This window comes from Aythya marila, assembly GCF_965140915.1.
Source record: "Aythya marila genome assembly, chromosome: 5".
In the NCBI taxonomy this organism is placed as follows: Eukaryota; Metazoa; Chordata; class Aves; order Anseriformes; family Anatidae; genus Aythya; species Aythya marila.
In genome coordinates this window covers 20,144,653-20,167,826 of record NC_139046.1, presented here as the reverse complement: position 1 = coordinate 20,167,826, position 23,174 = coordinate 20,144,653, and the positions used below count along the sequence as shown (strand labels likewise).

General features: G+C 38.4%; 2 protein-coding genes across 7 annotated transcripts in view; one reads left to right on the top strand and one right to left on the bottom strand.

Annotated features, from left to right (window-relative positions):
* The window catches only part of LOC309878507 (L-lactate dehydrogenase A chain), a 246,290-nt gene that overhangs the window by 51,385 nt on the left and 171,731 nt on the right, over window positions 1–23,174 (bottom strand). The gene's annotated exons all lie outside the window — the stretch shown is intronic.
* Window positions 45–22,414, top strand: HPS5 (HPS5 biogenesis of lysosomal organelles complex 2 subunit 2). 6 transcript variants are annotated; one of them, XR_014317675.1, is made up of 24 exons: window positions 46–214; window positions 433–592; window positions 1,028–1,138; window positions 1,972–2,036; window positions 2,543–2,735; window positions 5,189–5,322; window positions 5,639–5,854; window positions 6,167–6,238; window positions 6,463–6,551; window positions 7,509–7,687; window positions 7,914–8,072; window positions 9,122–9,281; window positions 11,303–11,426; window positions 13,054–13,200; window positions 13,950–14,024; window positions 14,716–15,317; window positions 16,630–16,753; window positions 16,942–17,097; window positions 17,580–17,699; window positions 17,997–18,110; window positions 18,430–18,536; window positions 19,196–19,481; window positions 19,902–20,088; window positions 21,240–22,399. XR_014317675.1 is itself a non-coding variant. In XM_082762532.1 (23 exons), the coding sequence occupies exons 2-23, from the start codon at window positions 455–457 to the stop codon at window positions 19,960–19,962; spliced, it is 3,432 nt and encodes a 1,143-aa protein (XP_082618658.1). In that variant the 5' UTR covers window positions 46–214; window positions 433–454; the 3' UTR covers window positions 19,963–22,407. The 6 variants fall into 6 exon arrangements, 4 of the variants coding, with proteins under 4 accessions (XP_082618659.1, XP_082618658.1, XP_082618660.1 ...); XM_082762532.1 differs by having other exon boundaries at window positions 19,902–22,407; XM_082762533.1 differs by lacking the exon at window positions 13,950–14,024 and having other exon boundaries at window positions 45–214; window positions 19,902–22,411.

Sequence of the window (23,174 nt, the reverse complement as noted above, 5' to 3'; positions counted from 1 at the left end):
GCCGCGGGGGGCGGCCGCCGGCGTGAGGCGGCGGCCGAGGGGGGCGGCCCCTGGGGTTGCTGAGGGGGGCTCGGGGCTGCTGCGGGCTCTGTGCGGGACCTGCTGCGTCCTGCCTCCCCCAGCTGCTCGCCTGTGGGTTTCTGGGCGGTGCACCCATCGGAACTCCTCACATTCCGCTGTAAAAGTGCTTCTGGCTCCATAACGCCCCCCGAAGGTAGGCTTCTGGGGCTGGGCGTAGGTGCTCAACATCAATAAGCGCCTGCCTGCGGAACTTTGGCTAAGTTTAAAACCGGGTGCGCGTGTGGTGTTGGTATGCTGAGGTCTAACGCTCCTTGAGCATTTTCCTCTTCTTGTTATAGTCTCTTTAAACGCAAAAAATCTGTTGTAACGCTAAAAAGTGGGCTAATTGCGAACCTACCTTCTGTTTGGTAGGTGCTGCAGCTGTGATGTACCCATGAGCGAGTGCTGCCAGCCTTATGCACCTATGGCCTCTGCGCCAGTCATTCCGGACTCTTACAACCATGTCCTGGCAGAGTTTGAATGTTTGGATCCATTGCTTTCTGCACTCAGGCTGGATTCTAGTCGTCTGAAGGTGAGTTTGTGATGTTTGCTTTTGTTATTCAATTTAAGAAGTTATCCTAATCAGTTGCTGTTCTAATTAGCCCACAAGCTCTATCATGTTCTTTGGGAGTTTGTGCGTGTTAGTTTATGGGTGTTGTGCTGTGGAGAATCACAGAAAAAGAAGAAGTGAAGACAGAATCCTGCTGCAGTGTTTTTTTTAATGCAACTGCAGGGAAAAAATACAATCTTAAGTAGTTGTTATCTTCTACCATTTGTTTGGCTCTCAGAAAAAGGAATTTTAATTTCTTTAGTGGTGGCTCTGCAGCTGGTGTTTGAGGAGTGGCACATGAAGTTGGCAAGCAGTGAACTTTAAAAAAAAAAAAATAATAATAATAATAATAACGTGAAGAAAAGATACTGTACTTACCAGTGTGTGTGTTCTGCCTTATGATTTGTATGCCTTCAGTGCACATGTATAGCTGTGTCGAGGAGATGGATAGCTCTGGGTAGCTCAGGAGGAGGACTGAATCTTATACAGAGAGATGGCTGGAAGCAAAGGCTCTTTCTTACTCATAAGGTAAGGGTAAAATATTCTGGAGAAAAATATCCAGGGGAATTGGGACTGGGAAAGATGTGATTTAATGTTAATTTTTATTAAAAGACTCAATGGGTATTTTCAGCTCCTTAAATTGTCCAAATAAGGTAATATTTCAAACTGCTACATGTTAAAAAGGGTTGTGGTGCTGGTCGGTGTCCCCAGAGTGTGTGGTGTAATGTGTTTCATGAGGTGTGAAAGAAACGGCTTGAGAGGGACAGAATTCTGCTTATCCAAATCTTACTTTTAACAACAGCAGCAAAGTCACCCCCTGAATGTTTGAGTCCAAAGAAAACCCTCGAATGTGTAACCAGAGCAACTAACATGTATATAACTACTGTTTGGGTATCCAAACTATGAACTACCTGAATAGGCAAAGAAAATGTAGGCTTGCTTGTTTTTTCTGAAGGAGGTCAAGGAATAGGGATTGTTGTTCCTACCACCCCATACTGTTTCCTGGGAGCCATTGTTGCTCCCACTATAAAATGAATGCAACCATCTTTGGAGGTTGCAAACATCTTGCTTAGTTGTGGCAAAACAGCTTCTATAGATACAAGGATAGGAGACTGATTTGTGTGTTCCCAGGCTGGAGGATGAGCTGTTGATTCTCTTGATCCAGTTGTGTTGTTGGCTACTGCTTCTTAGAGTAAGCTCAGTGTTTGCCAGCAGAACCCAAACAAACGCACCTGTATCACCACAAACTGGTAGCAGCTGTTGACATTAATCTCTTATTTCATAGAGATAAAAGTTGTGTTCTGGCAAACGTAGTACAAGAATGTTTCTTACCCGTGCTTACTGCCATACCTTACTTTCAGGAAGGTGCCATTTCCCGAGTTGCCTGCTGTTTGCATGATGAAGACTACGTTGCTGTTGCTACCAGGTGAGCGATGTACTTGGAAACCTGAACAGAGGATAAATATTTTGAAGTAACTTGTAAGTTTCAGGCTGACATCTGCTGAGAACTTGGATGGGGACAGGGAATTAACTGGTACAGGCTTCAACAGAATAATTCTGGGTAGTTTGCTTATATTTTTTTCTGGCATAATTATTCTAGGAAGAAGCTGTATTTCTGTAACAGAACATCTATGAGAGAGCTCAGCGTGCAAAGATATGATAAATGTACCCTTGAGACCCTTCAGCATCAGAAGAAATGTTTTCAGTGACATGGCAGAGTGAAAGTTGCAGTTAATATCACTTACGTTGTTTAAAATTTAAATGCATATTTTTCCTTATGCTTAGCATCTTTGCTGGCAATGTCAGCTCTGAGGTGAACTTCTTGCTTAGGTTTTATATTTCTTTGGGGTAATGTGTTTTTGTCGCTGATAAAACATTGAATGCCTTTAGAACGCTTATGCTCAAGCTGTGTTTTCTTTTTAAATGTTGCAGCCAAGGTCTCGTAGTAGTCTGGGAGCTGAATCAGGAACGTCGTGGGAAACCAGAACGTATTTATGTTTCCTCTGAGCATAAGGGCAGAAAAGTCACAGCTCTATGTTGGGATACAGCAGCCCTCCGTGTTTTTGTAGGAGATCATGTGGGAAAAGTATCAGCCATCAAGATTAACACATCAAAACAAGGAAAGGTAAAGTGTCACATACCTCAAGATAAAGAGGTTCCCAGGCGGTGCTGTGTGGATTCTTTTTTAAAGAGATGTAGAACAGAGGAAAACTTGTTTTGGGTGTCGGGAAAGCAAACTTTCTGTGTAGCTTTGACTGCAAGAGAAACAGTCTACTGAGATAACAGTAGAAATCCTTGCAATTCCGTACCCAAACCTTTTTTTAGCTAATTTAGTAACTCAGCGTAAAACTGTTTTTTAATGTATAGAACTAAAAATTTTGTGTGATTTAGCAACACAGAGGCACTGGATTCAGGCTGACTTTGTATGGGTAGGTTCTGACAGAAATTTGTCCAGACTTCAGAGATTTGAGTAAATCCACAGTTCATTTAAAATTTGTTTGCTGTGATCAAGATCAAGCATGGTCTCATAGAATTCCCTTCAGTATAGGACAGAGCAGTATTAAAATAGTGTGTACTGGCTGAGCTTCTTCCTCTTGGAGTTGACAAGGATCCAAGTACGCAGTTCTGGCATTTCTGAGCCTGATGGACTCCTTGGACCCCTTAGACTCCAGGTGCAGTGTCAGCCACATGTTTTGGTCCTCAGCTCATCTGTCAGTCTGAGAAAGAGCAGTCACAGACTGATTTTTTTTTCTGGGCTTTCTGGATCAGTATGAAAGCTGTGCATGTTTATTCTTCTTGAATGTGTATTTCTTGGCCTCTGTGTGGATACTCTCATTCCTAAAGATGTGGAATAGTTAAAACAAATGGTGGGTGGACACAAAGTTTAAACCAATTACACTTTGTGCAAAAGGCACTCACATTAATGAATAGCAGCAGCCTGATTTCCAGTCTTTCAGTGTTTCAAATTTTATCATGACTAGGTCACTTCTCCTTTTGGTTGGTAAGATGCAGCACAATGTGGAAGTAGGCATGTTCCTTCAGGTTGTTTCCATCCCTCATGAGAGATTTTAGAAGGAAAATTGTCTTAAAAGTAGCAAGAATGTTGCATTTAAAGAGCAAGAAAATCAGCTGTGGAAGGATAGGGGAGAAGGGCAAAACCCATGAAATATGTGCCTGCTTGGGCCTGTTAAGACTATTGAATCTCAAATGTAGCACAGTTTGTTCAAAGTTAGCAACTGACATGTTCATAACAAGACAGCTTTAAACTGTCAAACATGGTGATTGTCCACTAGAAAATGGGAGTGCATTTTCCAGTAGAAGTCTGTCTAGGACTTTGTTCTGGCACCCATGGAAGCTGAGACACTTGAGTAATTAAGAGCATTTGGGTAATTCACTGCTGGGTAATAGAAAAAGTTTGTGAGTTTATATAAATCACCTAAATCTGATGGATTTTTTTTTGTATTCAGTAATCCTTCAGATCTGTCTCTATAAGACTTGGCTGAAAGTACCCATGGGGAGAATTGAGAGCATTGGCAAGTGCACAAAGCTTACAAAAGAGTAAAGGACCCTTGTAAAGTTACAAAAAAAAAAAAAAAAACACTCTTAAAAAAGTAAAAAGTCTGTGTGCTATAGGATAAGATTTATTTGCTTAAAACTTTGGTAATGGAAAACTTCAGTAATGGTTTCGGGAAGAGGATGATTTAGATTCCTCTATCTCTAAGCATTAGAACCTTGTTTCATGGGTGTACTGGGTCTGACTGAGATGTTAACTTTCCCTGCAGCAGCCCATACAGTGCTGTGCTCTGCACTTGTAGCTAGAACAGTAGTGGTATCACACCAGTGTTGTCTGTTGCTGAGCAGTGCTGGCACAGCATCAGGACTCTCTCTGACCCTCCTAGAGGGCGGGCAAAAAAGTGAGAAAAGAAACATCACCAGGGCAGCTGACTTAAACCAGCCAAAGGGATATTCCATACCATCTGGTGTCATGCTCAGCAATAAAAGGTGGAAAAAGGAAGAAGAGGGGAGGGGTGGGCTCTTGTGAGAATGTCAGTCTTCCTCCCAAACACTGGCTACGTGCGTTGAGGCCCTGCTTCAAGGACGTGGTCAAGCATCGCTCATTTGTGGGAAGTAGAGAGTACGTGTAATTTCGTTCCTTTGCGCTTCTATATAGCCTTTATTTGTTTTTGTTTTTTCTTTCCCCCCTCCCTTTTCTTCTTTCCCTTTTTTCTCTTTAGTTAAATTTAGTTAATAATAATCTTTCCTTAATAATTATATTTTTTTTCCCTTTAATTAAATTATCCTTATCTCAACCTGTGAGTTGTTCTTTACTTTACTTCTTCCCCTTCTCATCTAAGGTGGGGGAGTGAGAGAGTGGTTGTGGTGTTTAGCTGTCTAGCACGGTAAAACCACCACAATGGGGGAGAGAAGAGAGGAACTGCATTGCCTTGCTTTGTCTTAGACTGTACATTCAAGTGTATGTGAGCCTTTTCTGAATTATGCAATTTTAACTTAATGAAATAATCTTTATGCTGAACTGAGGCCCAGTATGCATTTTTTTCTTTTTTCTTTAAACTGTAGGCTGCTGCCACTTTTGTGATGTTTCCTGTTCAGATTATAACCACTGTAGATTCCCGTGTTGTTCAGCTCGATTATTTGGATGGAAGACTGCTCATATCTTCACTTACACGTACTTATTTGTGTGATACAGAGAGGCAAGTTACGTTTTACTTGTAAAATATTGGACTTGCAAGGCTGTGCTGCAACCAGGAGGATTAACTGCAGAAGACTTTTTTCAGCAATTGCTGAAAGAGGAAAAAAAGCTCGTGATCTGAGTTTTTACTTAAACTAATAAATATTGCTGCACCCCGTATGTTACAAACTTTATGCAGGCTTCAGAATTTTCATTGCAGAGTTTAGAGAACAAACAGTTCAGCAGTTAGGATTTAGTATTTTTATTCTTCAAGAACAACATAAAATTAATTAGAGCCTCTGTTAATGCTGCCTTAACAAATGCATTTTCTCCTCTAGAGAGAAGTTTTGGAAAATTGGTAACAAAGAAAGAGATGGAGAATTTGGAGCATGTTTCTTTCCTGCTGGAAAAAACAGCGGGAATCAGCAACCACTAATATATTGTGCGCGGCCTGGCTCAAGGATGTGGGAGGTGAACTTTGATGGAGAAGTGCAAAGCACGCATCAGTTCAAGCAGCTGCTCTCATCACCGCCTCTCCCTGTTGTTACTCTCAGGTAATGCATGAGCCTTACCGGTGATAAACAAGTTAGGGACTTCAAGACCAGCTGAGAAGATGAAATAAACTCCCAGTGCAGTCAAACTTTAATCCTAGCTGTCATCTTAACATGTTTCCATCTAATAATGAAAAGCAGTAGTTGAGTAATTAACTAAAATTGCCAAAGCCTTGGTTCTGTAGGTGTCTCTGTGACTATAGCAGTGAATTTTGCTGTTATAAGACTGTACGTTTAAGCCAGGTTTAGATTTAAAGGATTAAGAATGTGATACTGTTATGGTTATGTTTTGTAATAGATCATTTTTCTTTACAGGATGGATCCTCACTGCACGACTTCCAGCTGCTCTCCACAATCTTTATCTTTCCCCAAGCTACTGTATTTGACGTGAGTATTGGTTTCCTGTTGATAAAGTAGATTTAAAAATCCTTTAATAACTTGCGTATACTCCTAATTAGTATTATCAACTTAATGTTTTTGCGTAAGAATTTTCAAAATATCACGTTAAACAACTGTCTCATTTGCTGTACTTAACGTATGTAGGGATGATGTTGGCTTACAGTGACTACTGCAATTAATTTTTTCCTGGTTAACATCTGCTTTGTTTGCAGTGAGCATTATGTTGTAACCTGGACGGAAAGAGGCATTTATATCTTTGTTCCCCAAAGTGTTCAAGTCTTACTCTGGAGTGAAGTAAAAGGTAAACTTTAAGAATCTTAGTTTGTAATGTGGTTTGTTATGTTTGCTGTATCCGAAGTCCTTGCCTAACACAAAGCCTTTCAGGCTCTATTTCTGCAGCTGGATTGCAGAACATGTATCAGAGAAATCATTTTTGTTGTCATCTGTCAGACATACCCTTGACTAGTAACCTTCTCCCCACCCCTTTCAGCCTCCATATTTCTGAGAAACAAAACCTGGTATAAAGTGAATCTTAAAGCACAGTAACAAAATACTGTGAGGTAATAACAAAACCCACAGTACTCTTTCCCCATTGCTGTTTATTCCCAGGTATCCTGTGAAGGATAATCAAACTGCTGAAAGCTGAAAAAAATATTTTTCTAACATCTGTCTAACCAGTGAGTGTATTTGTTTGTCACATGAGTGGCACCTCATAAATAGTTGTATGTATGTGGTTATAGGCACAGTCCTACAACTGTTGGGCATTGTCACTTGACTTCTTCCTTCTGCCTCCCTCCCACCTTTTGGTGTTAAGTTTCCGATGCCTTTGTCTTTGAGTGTTTGCACATAGCGTAACTATTTCCTCTGGAAACTGCTGAAAGGTCAAAGAGGTTTTCTCCTACCAAATCTTTTTGTTCTTTTTTCAAAGCTAATAATGATGTACCTCTCTCATATTTATCAGTCTTTGTTTCATTTTTCATCCTTCAAAGGAAAAGGGAACTTTAAGTAGCTTAAGTGTACTTCTGGGTGCAGTCTAGAAATGCAACTCTGGAAAGTTTTGATACTTGAATTGTGCTTTATAGTTGTTAGATGCTAGCTTAGTGCTCTTTAGTGTTTGTTCTCCGTACCACTTGTATTACGCTGTTGCACGTGCTTGTGCTCAAGGAAATAGGTTTTCAGCTTCCTTCAGGAACAAAAAGGAATCCTGATGAACAATTTCAGTCCTTAACATGCTTCTTTTGTGCATCTGGTTTTGCAGATATTCAGGATATTGCAGTTTACAAGAGTGAACTGTTCTGTCTGCATACAAATGGAAAAGTTGTACACCTCTCCCTTCTGCTGGTAGACCGCTGTGTAGATCGTCTGATAAGAAGAGGGTTCTGGACTCTTGCTGCCAGGGTCTCTTGTCTCTTCCAAAATTCAATAGTTTCTTGCAGAGTAAGTAAATACCTCTTTGTAAATGTGCAATGTAACTCCATTTTGTTCCCTGTTCTCTTACAATAAGTTCCACGGGTTTCCAAGGTTCATATTTTCGTAGATTTTAAGAAGTTTGCTAGACCTTATAGTTTTAGTATGAAAATTAGCCTGCATATGTAGTTCCTTGTTAATTTTTTCATGCATGCGTTAGAAATAATAATGATTCTGTTTCCCTGTGTATTTTTAGGCAAGAAAAAATTTGCCACTAGACAAGCTGGAACACTTGAAGTCCCAGCTGGATGCCTCAACCCAACAGGACCTCATTTCACGTCTGGAGGAACTGATCTTGAAAGTGGAACCTCTAGATTCTGCATGCAGCAGTAGGAGGAGTAGCATTTCGTCTCATGTAAGTGTATTGGTAATGCCAAAAATGTTAGCTAGAAGTTTTATCTTTTTCTTACAACCATCTTGTTATTTTCTTTGTAGATGAGGCTTTTGATTTCCCTGTGTCTACTATAGGTGATAATACTGTTTTTTAAAGTTACTTGGGGTAGGGAGGCATGAAATAATGCTACTTGCGTTCTTTAGGCTCTTACACCCCTGTCTTCCTGTGTTATTTTATGGCTAACAGTTAAGAAATGGACAAAGATAGATACAAAGAAGCATACAAAGAAAGCTTTCTCCACAGCTGAGTTTTGTACCTTGCCGTGCTTCAGTAAAGGTCATCTTGATTATAACTGTGGTCTTATCTGGTGAATGCTGAATGTCTGAATGTTCAGAGCTGTCCTAGCCCTGTTTTAAAAATGGTCTCACTCTGCAGCTCAAACAGAAAGCTCTAAGGAAAAAATAAAGCAAAACATTCCATAGTTAGATCAAAAGCAGCTCATGTTGTTTTAAGTATTTAAAAAGTGAAGCTTAAAAAACAGTAACATAAATTCCATCTGGACATGGTAAATGAGTCCTTTCCATTGGCAAAGTAAACTATGTGGACTGACCATGAGCCAAAGGATGTACATGTGTCTAGAAGCAGACCGTTTTAGAGAATCCATAGTTGTGCTAGCTAGGTGTGGTTTACTGGTAGAAAGCACATGGACTCGTCTGGATGTAGGTACATGGGGTGAACTGGCTGGTTCACATATGGGACTAAAGCCAAGATGTTTTTTTGTCTCATGGTCTTGTACTAAGTATGCCAGTTGTTCCACAGGCTGCTTTCCTGAAAGCAATTGCAGTGCGTGCATCTTTATAATGTCACTGGACTACGACTTTAACAGCACGTGTGTCCTCTGCTGTTCTGGATCTGTCAGTAATCTGATCTTCCATAGGGCTTTCTCAGATGGTGAATTATGAAGGGCTGTGAGGTTATTTCTCTTGGGATGGTTGTTTCAATTCATTGCAGGAAGTTGAACAAGGAAGTGCAACTCGAAAAACATCTGGTCTTTCTCCCTTGTCTGACAGGAAAGCTTCAGTGTCTTGGACTCGGGTATATATCGTGTTATTAGTCGACGAGGCAGTCAGTCCGATGAAGACTCATGTTCTCTCCACAGTCAAACATTCTCAGAAGATGAGAGACTTAAAGAATTTCCTGCACACCAGGAAGATGAACAGGTGGAACTTGGTAATGTTTCTTAATGAAAATATGTTATTCAGATGCAGTATTTATTTATTCTACAAGAATTTATTTGCTCTATGCTCTTATTTTCTCCTACCAAGTTATCTATAATTAAATTTTCTAATTTTTTCAATGGAAACACAATTATCCTATCCTCTAGTCAAACTCTTTCTTGAATCATTGGGGTGAAATACTGGCTCTACAGAAATAAACACATAAACAAAAATGAGAAGCGATACAAAAGGTCCAGAGGGCTTTTCCCAAGCTAGAGTTTCACTCAGATTTTTTCCCCCTTTGTGTGCAATTCAGCATTAATGCTGAGACTGTCTTGGCTGTCTGTGGCAGTGTTAATTGAGCTTCAAATGAGATTTGTTTGATGTTCCTATCCTTCCAGCCTTTTTGGCTACAGGAAAGAATTTATTAGTCTTGTCTCTGGCATTATTTCTATATTGGGGAAAACAAGTAGGCTTAGGGAGGAGTAGGCTTAGCTTTCTTGCAGGATTTCATCTGTAAAGGGGATCACCTCTTACACATTTATACATTAGCATGGGAATGATATAATTGTTAATATCTAACATTTTAACTACTCAGGGAGTGTTTCTTAATGAATACCTGTTGCTAGATGAAGCATAGTGAAATAATGTGTCTTGTTCTCTGCTCTGAAGAGGAAGAAACCTGGGATGATAAGGAGCTTGTTTAGTTCAGGGTGCGGTAGAGAGGCTTTCCAATAAAAAGGCTGCTCTTAGCTGTTGCAGAGATGTTTGAGGAGGAAGACAATTTGAATGCTTTGCTGGAGGAAAGCCACAGTAGAGTGGGAGAATTTTTGCTTCTCTGTTTGTCAGTAGTGTGTCCTGCTGACTAAGGTACACGATGTTTGTAGCCCTTATGCTTACATTTGTCTCTTTACCTTCGTTCACCAAAAAAAAATGACAAATGAGAAAATGTGCAGGAAGGTTCCCTAACATTAAAACTCTAAAATGAAGGGTCATAGTTCTTGAGCATTGTGAGTTAAAACTCTTCTATCTGTTAAGTAAGTGATAGCAAATTTGCTAATCTAGACAGGTTCTAGATGATTCTTGAAGCACGTGTACTTCATTTGGTATTTAAAAGCGATAGACTTAATGAATGACTTCATTTTTTTTTTTTTTTTCTGTGCTGCAGCTGGTTTCCCTGATCATATTTACGTAAGATGTCACAAGTTTTTTAGGTTGCTAATTTGTATAATGAACAAAAGCAGCCTTTTGGTCCCAGTCAGTTGTGACCTTTAGGCCCTATTGAAGGAGAGTGGATTCTGTTGGAAGTTCTGTAATAGCACAGCATCTTTTCTTCTCAGCAGTGCAGATAGGTCTGACTGTTGCAAAACAGTGTCATTCTTACTCAAAAGTATCCTTTTTTCTTCATTACACCCCTTAAGTGTAATGCTTAAGTGTGCTTGTATGAGGAAATGACTAATCAAAACACCCTGTAGATACAGGTAGGTATATAACAGTGAAAAGGAACAAGTCAGGGGCTCTGTATTTCCCGTGATTCTTGTCAAAAGCCAGGGTTGTGGGTTTAATTGTGTTTTGAAGTCCCTTCAAATAGGAGTGATTTACACCTTAACCAAGATTTGTGTTTCTGTATTTCAGAGATAGTTTCCCTTTTAGGAAATAGGGCTGTGTGAGTTGATGCATATTACCACATTAAATTTTCCTATCTGCTTAAATAACTAACAGTGAATTAAATTAAGTTTTTTGTCTTTGAAACGAGCTGTGAGGTTATGTATAGACTGTAAGTTTTCAGACAGTTGTCACGGAATGTTATTTGCCTTATTATAGAACCAAAAGGTTTGAAGTTGGTAATAAAATGGTCCGTGAGACTAGGTAGTGCTTTTCTGTCTCCACATAATTTTCATCGTGAAATACCGAAAAATATGATTATCCCACACAAATTGTCTAGCAATAAATTAGTGACTTGTGCTTTATTTCATTGTTTCATTTTTGCCAGGCCATTGTTTCATGACTCTTTATTTCAATTCCATTTGTTAGACAACGTATCTCATGCATCTGTGGCGGTTGAGGCTGACCGGAGTGAGACTTTTCTCCCATTCAGTATTCCTTTGTCATTTCGTTCCCCATCTCCTCTCGTCTCTCTCCAAGCTGTGAAAGAAAGGTAAAACTTGCAGGAGGTTCATTCATCCATTACATCCTTCCCTTTTTATGTTCTCTGAATTTGTAGCATTGTCTGTTTTAATTCATACTCTGTTCTGCAAAAATGTAACACCTGAAATGAAACACTGGAGATGCAGTCAGGTTTGCTAGGCTATTTAAAGCTTTCATCTTGACTCTAATGAAGATCCGAAGAGCTGCTGTAAGCTTCAGTGCAGCCAAGATTTCAGCCTTACTTTTCTGAATGTCTGCTAAGAATATTTAACATAACCTTGTAAACTGTGGTAGTGGTTCGTACTCAAAAAGAAACTTACTAAAAATATTGTTTTAGAATTTAGCTTTTGTGCTACTTGGATTTCTAAATGATAAGGGCTTGTGGGCAGAAATTAAAACATTTGAATGGTGCTAGATATTGCCAAAACACACTTGTGAAGTGTACTGTCTAGCCTGCCATCTTTCTCTCCTCACATATGCACCTTTCAGTAAATTGAATGAATTCCTCAAATGTTTGTAGAATAATGGTAGTTTACTCCAGGTGCAAGTAAATATGGTAGCATCCATTTTGTGCAGAAATCAAATTGCCTTTTAAAAACTCACTTCAACATATAAAGCAAATGGTGATAAAAACATAACTTAAATAATTGTTGTGAAACTGGTGTGTTTCCTCAACAAAATGTTACTGCTCCATAATGACAGTTTGAATATTACCTCTTCTTTAATCACTTAGGTATGTCAATTATATTCTGCAACAAAAAAATGTAGTTGATATCAATAGTGTGAGTATCTCAGAACAGGTTTCAGACATACATGCATTGTTATGAATTCTTTCTAAATCATAAGCAACTTTTAGGAGTTTGAGTGTAAACAGTAATAGTAATTAGAACTTAAAAGTAAGTACCCTCTATGTTCTATTTATGATTAAATAAAGTAAAACAGTTGCTTTTTTTTTTACTATTGCTTTTTAAAGTTTCCCTGTAATCCTAAAAGAAGGTGTGTGTTTTGTTTTGTTTTTTAATGCTCCTAAACTAGTTCTTAGTCAGAAAGCAAGAGGCTGAGGTCTCTGTTCAACTCTGGATAATGTGGTTCTCCTTATGGTAGAAATGGGTTTCTGTGTGCTCGTTGGGATTTCTCTTGAATAAAACACCTGGCAGGGAAAAAAAAAATCGGTGATGAGAAGGGTGATTTTAGTGAGCTTTATGATCGAAGAATTAACTCTGAGTGCTGTAAAATCATTTCTTACTACTAAGAGGGCCATCATTTCCTAATGCTTTCCTGATGCTTTATTAGCCCTAAAATGAAATGTAGCCAGTCTGCGTTTATTTGTGCAAATATGTCAAAATCTAAGCACTAATGTTAGTGTGAAAGCCTATGTTTTCAAGCAGCAAAAAACAAGTCTTAAGTACTTCAGTTTTTGATTCTTTGTGCTGATATTATAGACCATGACTCAAGCACAAATTCTGAGCAGTTTCTTAGGGAATTTTGTTCTCGTTGGCCATCACTGGTATGATCCTTTTCTCAGAAGTTCTTCAGGTTATAAAGATGTCTGAAACGATGGTTTGAATGGAAAGAAAGTGCTTGCTTGTTTCAGTTGTGAACTTTGAATTTCACGTGTTTGAACTTCTGATTTCTAGTGTTTCCAGCTTTGTACGCAAAACTACAGAAAAGATTGGCACGCTTCATGTGAGCCCTGATATTAGAGGGAGGCAAGAAGCAAAGGATGACGAGCACCAGCAGGAAGTGGCTGTCAGTCTGGTAGCATCTCCCCAGGAAGAGAGAGTGTGAGTGCAAAATCATTTTGTCTTAGCAATTGCATTTGCTGGGTGTTCTGAGGCTAGCAACCTAAAGAAAATGTGCTGTTTCGAGGAGAATGAGGAGCTCAGGTTGGTTGGTTGTTTTTTTTGTTTGTTTGTTTTCACAGCTGCTGTTTGCTACTCTGGGTTTAGCTGGTTCTTGCTGGCTTCTTACCTAGAAACTGGTTCAGGATGTTGGAGCATGCAGTCTCCGCAGTGCTGTAGTTACTGAATTGTAAGAATGTAGTGTATTCAGCAACTCTTAGGTAGCATACCTTTGATGCCTGCTTGGGGTATGAGTCCAACAGTTTGTCCTGCACTTACAGAGTGGGGAGTCAACACACTTTTCTCCCTCAAACCGTGTTTTATGGTACCTATAAAACGTAATGGCTGTCCAGTTAACACAGAGTTTAACTGTTTCATATTCCAGTAATTTGATAATTTATGGTAACTTTCATATGGTGTCATATTATTTTTTTTCATTTAGTGTCTTCAGAAATCTACTGTAGTTAGAGCAGAAGCCATAATAAAGGTCACAGAAACTTTATTATGGTTGCTCTTCATGTCCAATTCACCTGTAACTTCTGTTGGTTGAGCTGTTCCTTCTATAGAAATGGGAGCTTTATTTTTTTTAATAATGGAATTTATGTTGTTTCCTGGCAAATCTGAGGAATATCCTCATGTAAATTATTAAATACAATACTTCAGTGAAGGCTGAGATGAATGTATTTTTCTAGATCAGAACCACAGAGCTGCCAGATTCCAGAAGAGGATCATCTAAGAGATCTCAAGGCTGCAACAGCAGAAGCAATGTAAGCTGGGCAATTTTTAGTGTCGATATGTTGGGCTTTAGTAGAAAAATGACTGATTTTTTTCATTGCAAACATGTAAAAGTAATGTTGTAAATGTCTATTAATGTTACCTGTAAGGCTCTCATTTTGGTTAATGATTTGTTTCCCCCATTTAAAACGAAGCAAAACCCACTATAAGCTTGGTTAGGACAAAAGGGTAACACCGAGTAACTATATCCTAACTACAAGCATGCTTAAAACAAACAAAAAACAACCTACAACAATGGCAAAAAAAAAAAAATCACTAACACAATGTGCACACACATACAAATGCACCTAACAAAAAATCCCTGGATGTCTTTAAAAGACATTTACATGTAGAGCTTAGTGATATGGTTTAGTGGAAAACTTGTTAGTGTTAGGTCAGAGGTTGGACTCAGTGATCTTGGAGGTCTCTTCTAACCTAGATGATTCTGTGAAAAATCAGTTCTGAAAGAAAGCCTGGGGAAATCAGGAAGTACAGCAGCAAATGCAGATGGTGCAAGTAGTTTAAATTCTGTTTGCATTCAAAACCACAAAAACAGCAGCTAACTGTAAGTCAAGTTCAGGAGTATACTTTGAATTGGACGAAACATACATAATATTTTACTTGTGATGTCTTACAGCTGTGAAGCAACTTAGCAAGTTTCTTTTTTTTTTTTTTTTTCTACAGAGCCAAACTCCAGGATCCCCTGGTTTTGTTAGAACCACAGTGCATGAGACGGGTTTTACGAGAATGGCTTGTCTATCTGGAAGAAAAATTTGGCAGCAGAGAGCGTTTTGATTCCTCTGTTTGGAAGAACAAGACTGGATGTGCTGCAGAACAGAGGGAAATCCTGGAGGAAAACCTGCAAGTAGATCCAACTGGTGGAGACCTAGTAGAAAAAGAACCGAATAGTATCTTGGAAGACTGCACTGAAAGTAGTGATGAAACTTATGAAAGCCAAACTGTATGTGAAAATAGTACTAATTTCAAGGGACCTTTGGGTGATTCCTTTCAAATTTCTGCTCCATGTGACATAGAACCAGATGTTCAGAAAGATCTTGTGGAGCTGACAACTCTGTGTTTTGAGCTGAGTGTGTTTTCTTGTGGAAATGGTGATTCAGAGGAAAGCTCTGATCAAGGTCTGCCATTAGCAGCTTTGTCAACCTTGGCTTGTAGGTTTATACAAAGCTACTTCTTTCTTCTGGATCTGAAAAGACTGAAGCAGTGCATTATAACCACGTATGCAAACAGCCCTAATGTATGGAATACATATATCGCAGGATTGAAAGGTAACTAATGAAAATTTTATTACTGGTAGGCTGAGAGAAAGACTTCTTGTTTGGGAAGAAAAAGAAAATAAAGTTTGAATATTCCCATTTATGCCTGCAAATTTTCCTTCTGTGAATATAGTGGGGAAAGGTGATTGGTAGGTGGAAGGTTTTGTTCTGTTTTGGGGTTTGTGTGCTGTTCCCCAGAAGGCTAATACAGGGAAAAACTACTGGCTCCTAGGAGAGAGGAGCCTCACCTTGCAATTCCATAGAAACTACTTCTGAAGCTGTTAATGTATATGGAGCTTGTTGGTTGAACAGTGTGGCAATTACAGACCAGATCTTTGTGAAAGCAAATACATGCCCTTCAACGAGCAGAAAAATCTTATGTAAAATCAAATATCTATAGAAATAAAGCAGAAGGTTGGAGATGGGACTTCAGTATTTGCATTGGAAATGGAAGGCCTGACTTAAAGAGCACTGTCATTGGTGTGAAAAAAGGCTGAATGGTCCCATGCAAGTGAATGGCTTGTGATCACTTCAAACTTCCCTTTTCTGCAGAAATCCTTTTGGTATTTTTGATTTCTCTTTAGTCTTATTGAAGTAAAGCTTCTTGATTATACTGGAAAACAGAACTATGTCTGTTCTCTGTATGCGGTTTCTGCTTTGTGTTCTCTTTTAAGAGTGACTTAAAGTCTTAGCATTAATTTGGCACTAACTGAGATCAGTCAAAGAACAGAATCTTGCTTTGATGGTTGGCATGTGGTGCTGGGTTTCTTGGAATTTATTCATAATTTGTGTCTTCATGAGAGCTTTAAAGTAATGTATACGTTCCCAGTTTGCTCTCAGTTGGACTGTACTCGTGTTTGCAGACTGATACCAACATTTCATCAGGATCTTGGTTTATGATGAATTCTGCTTTCAGTTTGGTCACTGACTTCACAGAAGTTTTTATTTATTAATAGAAGCAAAACATACTATACTGAAAACTGCAGATCTACATTATATTCAGCAAGCCATATGTCTTGCAGTGTGCACTTGGTTTTTTTTTTTACTAGAGAAAAACTGCATCCTCTGAAGTCCAAAGACCTCAGAAATGAGAAATATATCAAGAATATTATTCTGTGCCTTCATTGTATCATTTATAACTGAAACTTGGAAGCCCTGCCTCCAAGTGATGTTGACTTCCATGAAATGAGCAAGTGTTCACTTGTTGCTACTGTTCTAAGGAAGTAGAAAAGGTAACTTGTATCTGTACATGTAACAACAGTTTTGTGTGTGTTAAGGCAAAACATTGTTTGTATCTTGTAACATGTGCACTGATTTATTTCAGAACTAACTTGTCACAGTCCTGTTGCTTTGGCAATGGAAAATGAAGATATGTTGAAAATACTGAAACTGTTGCATGACCTGGGGCCCTGGGATGATGGCCCTCTGTTACTGGTACATGCTCAAAGGTAGCCAAGTCCTTTCCAAGTCCTTTTTTTTTTTTTTTTTTTTTTTTTTTTTTTTTTTTCCCTCTTCTCCATGTTGTGAACTTGCTAGCAGGAATTGGTTTTGAGAGCTTCACACTTTATGAAGCTTTCTGGGAATCTCTTCAGAAGATCACCTTTCTGAAAGTGTTTTTTGTTCTGTCTCTCTTCAGGCTTTATGAAAAATTTGGGGAAACAGCTCTTCGGCCCTTAATCAAGTTCCACCCCTCTATTTCACCTTCTGATATCAAGCAGCTTTGTTGGAATGATCCAACTCACTTTTTAGCATATTTAGATAGCCTGCTGAAGTCACAGCCAGAGGATAAAAGGTAAAGGGAATAGAGAGCCTTTCACCTATGTGCTGCCTTCATCGCGTGGCTGTAATTTTTTTTGTTTAACTGTTTTGATATTTCTATGGTTGGTGCTCTTTATCATTAGTTTTCAGATCATTCTGCCAGTTTTAGTTGATTTATCAGTATGGATTTTATTAGCTTAGGTGCTAGTTCTAATATTTTTTTTCTGCAACATACTTTCAAAATAACCTGCTATTTTTGTTCTTGTGCCTACTGTTCAGCATACCCAGGTTAGACAGTATTTAGGGGGGAAAAAAAAAGCAAGGGGAATCCAACCTCTGTCAACTTAATGGGTTTCAGTGGTTCCCTTCAGTCCCTAGGAACATAAATGATTCTATTTTTTTTCCATACTTAATTTTAATCATGATTTATTTATTTGCTCATGTGCAACTTTTATGTCTCCATGTATCTGGTATATTTAAAATCAGTATTTTTTCCCCATGTGCTTTGTTTTGTAGGCCATCTCTTCTTAGATCTCTTCTGCAACCGGAATCAATAAGACTGGATTGGTTGTGCTTGGCGGTTTCTCTTGATGCACCACAAAGAGCAAATACTGTGGATGTGGAAGGAAATCCCAGGTAAAGCAGGGTTCACCTGAGGTTCTGAGTGCAGCAAAAAGGGAGGCTTAGGTTTTATATGACACTTTGGATGTCAGTGAATCCTTGGAGCATTTTGCGTATTGCAGAGTTCAGCAGAAGCAACCAAAGGATTAAATAACTACCTGTAACACCTTATTGAATGACTGTTCTTGCTGAGACTATGCCATGTCTTGTTAATGTTCCTACTTCTACTTGATAAACCTGAATTTCTTGTAGAGAGAACTTTTTTTGGAAGAAAACCATTAATGTTTTAAAACAAAAATTTTATTTGTCTAGGCCACGATCACATTTGTTTACATGGGGCTACAGCCAGCTCATTCTGCTTTTGATTAAACTCCCAGCTGATTTTGTTACAAAAGAGAAAATGGCAGACATCTGTAAATCACATGGGTAAGACGAAAGCTTGCTAATTCTTTATACTTGCTTCATTGGTACTCTTATCCCAAAAAGATACAAACAAAAAACGCTTATCTGGTCCTAGCTTGAACAAGTTTCACTCAAAAACATTTCCTGTTTTGAGGTTGAATTTTAAGAGTCCGATTTAATGCATCTGATACCTTTTGTGAGCCTGCTCTGTGATGAGCCATATGATTGTTGGCATTCAAGAAGTGCAATTGCTTCTGTGTTCCTTAAGTGAATATTTAATTGTTCTTTGTTTCAGTTTAGGATGAATATTTGATTCCTGGAAATTTTTACTCTGTTATTTAAGGTTTTGGCCTGGTTACCTTTTCCTCTGTTTGGAGCTGGATAGAAGAATAGAAGCCTTTACTAATATTGCTCATTTGGATGATTTGAGCCTATTGAATGAAGAAGATGGTTAGTGAATCTTAAGCTGTGTACACATTTCTGCAACATCAGAACTGCCCTTAGTCTCTGCTGATTAAGTTTCTCAAAAGTGGAGATAAGCTGTTTCTGTTGGTGGTGGATTGTTTTTTTATTTTTGAAGTGTTTTGGTAGCAGTCCCACTTGCTTGGTGTACAGCAGCATATTTGAAAAACCTAAGTGGGTGTTACGCTCTTGCATCTTCACATTGTGTTTCATGAAAGCTAGAAAACATTTAACACCTCAGGAATGTAGGGTTGTTTATCAGGAGTAAAAGCTAGATTTGGAGGAAAAGCTAGCCTCCCCATGTGGCGCAGAACTCCCCCCACTACACATGTTTATACACACAAAGTTGCAGTGAGCAAAGTATTGTCCCAGTAGCCTTAAGATGAAACAATTCTTTGTTTTTTGACTTGACAAAGCCTCCAATGCTGAAGTATTGCAAAGTTTTGCACTGAATCTTGACACTGAGTCAGTCGAGGCAATACAGTTCTGTATGCAATTTGCTTGTTGATGACACTTGATTTTCTTGCATTTCCAAAGAGAAAAACAGGATAGCTAGCTTCCTTTTTAGGTATGGATCTGTTTAAAACAGTAGGCTTGTAATAAACCTTGTTTTACAAACAAGGTAACAAATTTGTTTTTGCATCTAGGTTCAGTTCCAGAGACTATAGAAGAATGGAAGTTTCTTCTGCATCTCGCACAAAATCACAGCGCTGTTTTCCACCACCATGGCCCACAGAATGGAAATGCTGCCAGCGACGGTAGCCCCAGCTGGACAAACTGCATTACTGTGGAAAACATAGCTCTCTTACTAGCAAAGGCCATTGGCCCAAATCGTGCCTTGCCTCTATTGCAAGAGTGTGGCATGATGCTAGAATTGTCTGAGAGATTTACTGGAGTGTGTGAGATACTGAGAATTGCTGAGAAAAGGCAAAGGTAAGATGATGCATCAACGGAAGATCTGTATATGCACACCATTCATTTTAGATCTTCTTGGTGCTTTAAAGTTTCTTTTCAGTTAACAAAAAGATAAAATATTCCACACTTCTGCCTTGAATTTTAAACTCAATGAAAAATTTTCTTTTAAGAACTATGTATTGTCAATATAGCTACCTTAAAATGGGGGTGCAAAAAGGAAATGAAAAACTATATATTAGATATATGTGAAGGAGGTTTCGTCTTGTAGAGAGTCTGATCCAACCCCTCCAGAGAAAGCATGCATAGTGATGTCATGATATGTAATCGTGTTTTTGACAATTTTTGACAAAATGCTTTAAAAAGCAAAACAGTTGTTGTTTCTATTGTTAGTTTTTTTTCAACAGTTTAACCTCTTCTTTTCCTTTGATTTTCTTGCAGAGCCCTGATTCAGTCCATGTTGGACAAGTGTGACCGGTTTTTGTGGTCTCAGCAAGCATAGAAAAAAAGTGGGAAAACTCTGGGATCTGTAATGTGTATATTAAAGTGCCTCTTAAATTTTCAGGCTCTTAAAAAATGAGCTTCTCCCTAAAAATTTGGTTGTACTGACCCAACATCCGTCTGACAGGTATCTGGGAGCTGCTCACAGTGCTTTCTTATTCATTAGAGATGAGTTTTTACACTCCAGAACTTCAGTCAAAAGAATCCAGTATTTATCTCAAAATTAAGCTCACAGATTTCCAACATGAAAATGCCTTAATTTATTTTCTGAGTCCGCATGACTTAAGCGTTAAGGGTATGAGCCCCTAAGGATCAAATCATGGTGTATAGATTTTTTTCTCATTGTTTGCAAACACAAGAAGCCATTCCTGGGAAAGATTTAAGCATGTAATTTTTCATTTTCCTGTAAATAATATTTACTTTTTAAAGTAGCTGTAGAAGTACTTGGTGTGATACGTATTTTTTCCTCTTAAATTATATGCACTGTTCTTATCCATTTGCAATTAATTATTTGAGACAAGTCTTAAAATAATGAGAAAATATTTCTCAGGAGTGGGTTAATGGAAACCTGATGAAAAGAACTTACTAAATAAACTCACTGTTAAACTATAAAAGTGACATTTCTAAATTGCCTGTATCTGCTTTTGAAATATGAGTGTAGACTTCGGCTGTGATATTTTGACAGACCTCAGGACAGAAATATTCCACAGTGGTTTTTGACCTTTTAGAAAGCAAGAGGACCACATATCTTATTCTAATATTTTCTTAAAAGCTGAATGTGTAGAGTTATTTCAGATCAATGCCATAGAGCAAGAAATCTTTAAATATCTGTTATAATATGAAGACTCGTAAAATCACTTGGGTTTAATTTCTTGTTTACAGAACTATGTTTTATATGAGTACTGTTTCTGCACTTAATGCCTGTTTGAACAGTTTCCTTTTTAAGCTACTAGTTTTGACCCTTTTCACTGTTAGATTCTCACAATTTCCTCACATTGTCTTATCAATAATCAATTTTTCCAACTGTCATTTAAACAACAACAATAAAAAAAGCTATTGCATGCATTAGAACAAAACTTTATTCTTTTCAAAATCTGTAATTTGGACAACAAATGCCTTGAAAGCATTTCTTTATACAGATATGAAAAGAATCTTAGGCAGATTTGCAGGACTTACACTATTCCCAAATAGTGCTTTTATTTTCATCAAAATAGGGCCATAGTAATACAGCTTTCCGACTTGGATGGATGCAGTCTGACTCTTTCATCTCAATTGCAGGAAAGACTTTATTGTGGAGAGTTGGTTACTTCACTAGAGGAAATGAAGCTACAGATAGAGAATTAGTAGCAGGCTTTCATCTCTTAATACTGTTGCTTGTGGAAAAGCCAGTAAGTAAGTACTTTTAAAAAAGAAAACTTCAAACACTTCAGATTTTATATTTTGACATGGAAACAGCACAGATCCTTCTGTGAGAAGCACACCATGCCCTTATGTTACATTACAGTAAGATTGTTCGAGTAGGACCCAGGCACTTACAGTATGTGGTGAGGTTAAACAAGTCGGATGATGTCAGTGTCTGTTTATCTGCCAAATGAACACACTGCTACCTCAGTGACTGTTAGGCCTAACTGTTTCATGCAGTACATCAAAGCTTTAGCTGAGTACTAGTGTTGCCTTTCTTAGGGGAAGTTAGCTGGCTTTGTAAGAATGTAGCTGACTTATCTCTAGATTTAACTGTTCTACTTTATTTGTTCCGTGTACATTGTATACATAGCAGTCTTTTTCACTTCGGGGAATATTTTGTACACTCAATTAACTTTTGTTGAGTGGTGGGTTGTGTTTTTTTTTTTTTTTAATAAATCATAACTTTCCACTCCAAAGTTTCTCTTGTTCTTATTTTTTTTTGTTGTAGTAGTCATACAGCTAATGTAACAGGAAGTATTTGTTAAAATCTGTAATTTAAAGTGAGCTTGTGTTGATGACTTCAGTTAACTTGGTTGTCAATAAAGAGTAAGGGTTTATTTTTTGAAGACATGTCAGTAAAATTGCTGCTTCCTATTCTTAATGTATATGCTTTCATCATATATGGATAATGTGAAGGAACTGTGATATGAGATGGTCTCATGCTTAGAATTTAGTTGTACAGAGCAACGCTATCATCCTAAGGCTTCCTGAAGGATCCCCCTTACCAGCTCTTCATCAGCCAGTTAAGCATACACCACTGGTCAATTAAGCCAGCCTGCAGTGAAGCAGCTTTTTTCTCCTCCTCTTCCAAAAAAAAACAAACAACCTCTACCTGGCTCAAAACACTTATTTCACCATTAGAATTATCAAAACCTACCAGGAGCTGCATTTTATTTAAGGTAAACATCTATACATCTGATCTGTTTCTTGAAGAGGGGCCATGTTTGCAGTTACTAAGTCTATAAGCCTGATGTCAATGCTCGTAATTACTGCACGGACTGGCATGGCAGAAGTCCGGAAGTGAATTCTTGCTTGAGTAAGCTAAGACAAGGCCATCTTCCCAGAATATAGAAAAACAGCATGTATTACTGTTCCTGAGCGGGGAATTCACCTCATACCATTTCCCAATCAGAGGCTTATTGATTTAGGTTGCAAAATACCAAGATTGCAAAATGACTGCATTCATACATACTTAAGATTAAAAAACAGTTTGAGGGGTAGAACTGAGTAGTGTTTTGGTTTAATTGTATTGGTGTGTATAAAGTCAGAAGACAGTCTCAGAGTGGCTCTTACATATGCTACATTTACCTGGTGTATACATGCAGCCTGTGCTTCAGGGCTAGAACAGAAGGGAATATTTTGCTCAAACGCTGGTGCTTGTTCATTGGCAGCTTGCCTATGTCTCTGTGAAAAGGAGCAGTTGTTGGCTGCAACTTTTTTCTGTGGGCCAAGGGCTGTGACTGGGAAGGCAGGCCAAGAAGAGACAGGAAAGCAGGGCTCAGGAGAGTTAGGAGGATACACTCCGTGATCTAAGGATATGCTCCAGTACTTGTCTTCTTGCAGTTATTCTCATGTTTGTGCTTTTTGCAGGAAAAAGCTTGGTTTAGTGGAAATGTGAAACATCAGACTGAATTATAAAACTCAAAAGAGCCTTTTGTGCTCAAAAAATGTCTGAGCTCTTGTATGGAAGAGGTCCTTAGGTTATGTCAGTTTTGCAGGTAGTGTTCTGTTATAGGTCCCTGGACACAG

Coding starts and splice junctions, on each gene's coding strand:
- HPS5 (XM_082762532.1), top strand. CDS start 455: ATGAGCGAGTGCTGCCAGCCTTATGCACCTATGGCCTCTGCGCCAGTC. Junction 6,552..7,508: donor ACTCTGGAGTGAAGTAAAAG/GTAAACTTTAAG, acceptor CTGGTTTTGCAG/ATATTCAGGATATTGCAGTT. Junction 18,537..19,195: donor CCTATTGAATGAAGAAGATG/GTTAGTGAATCT, acceptor TTTTGCATCTAG/GTTCAGTTCCAGAGACTATA.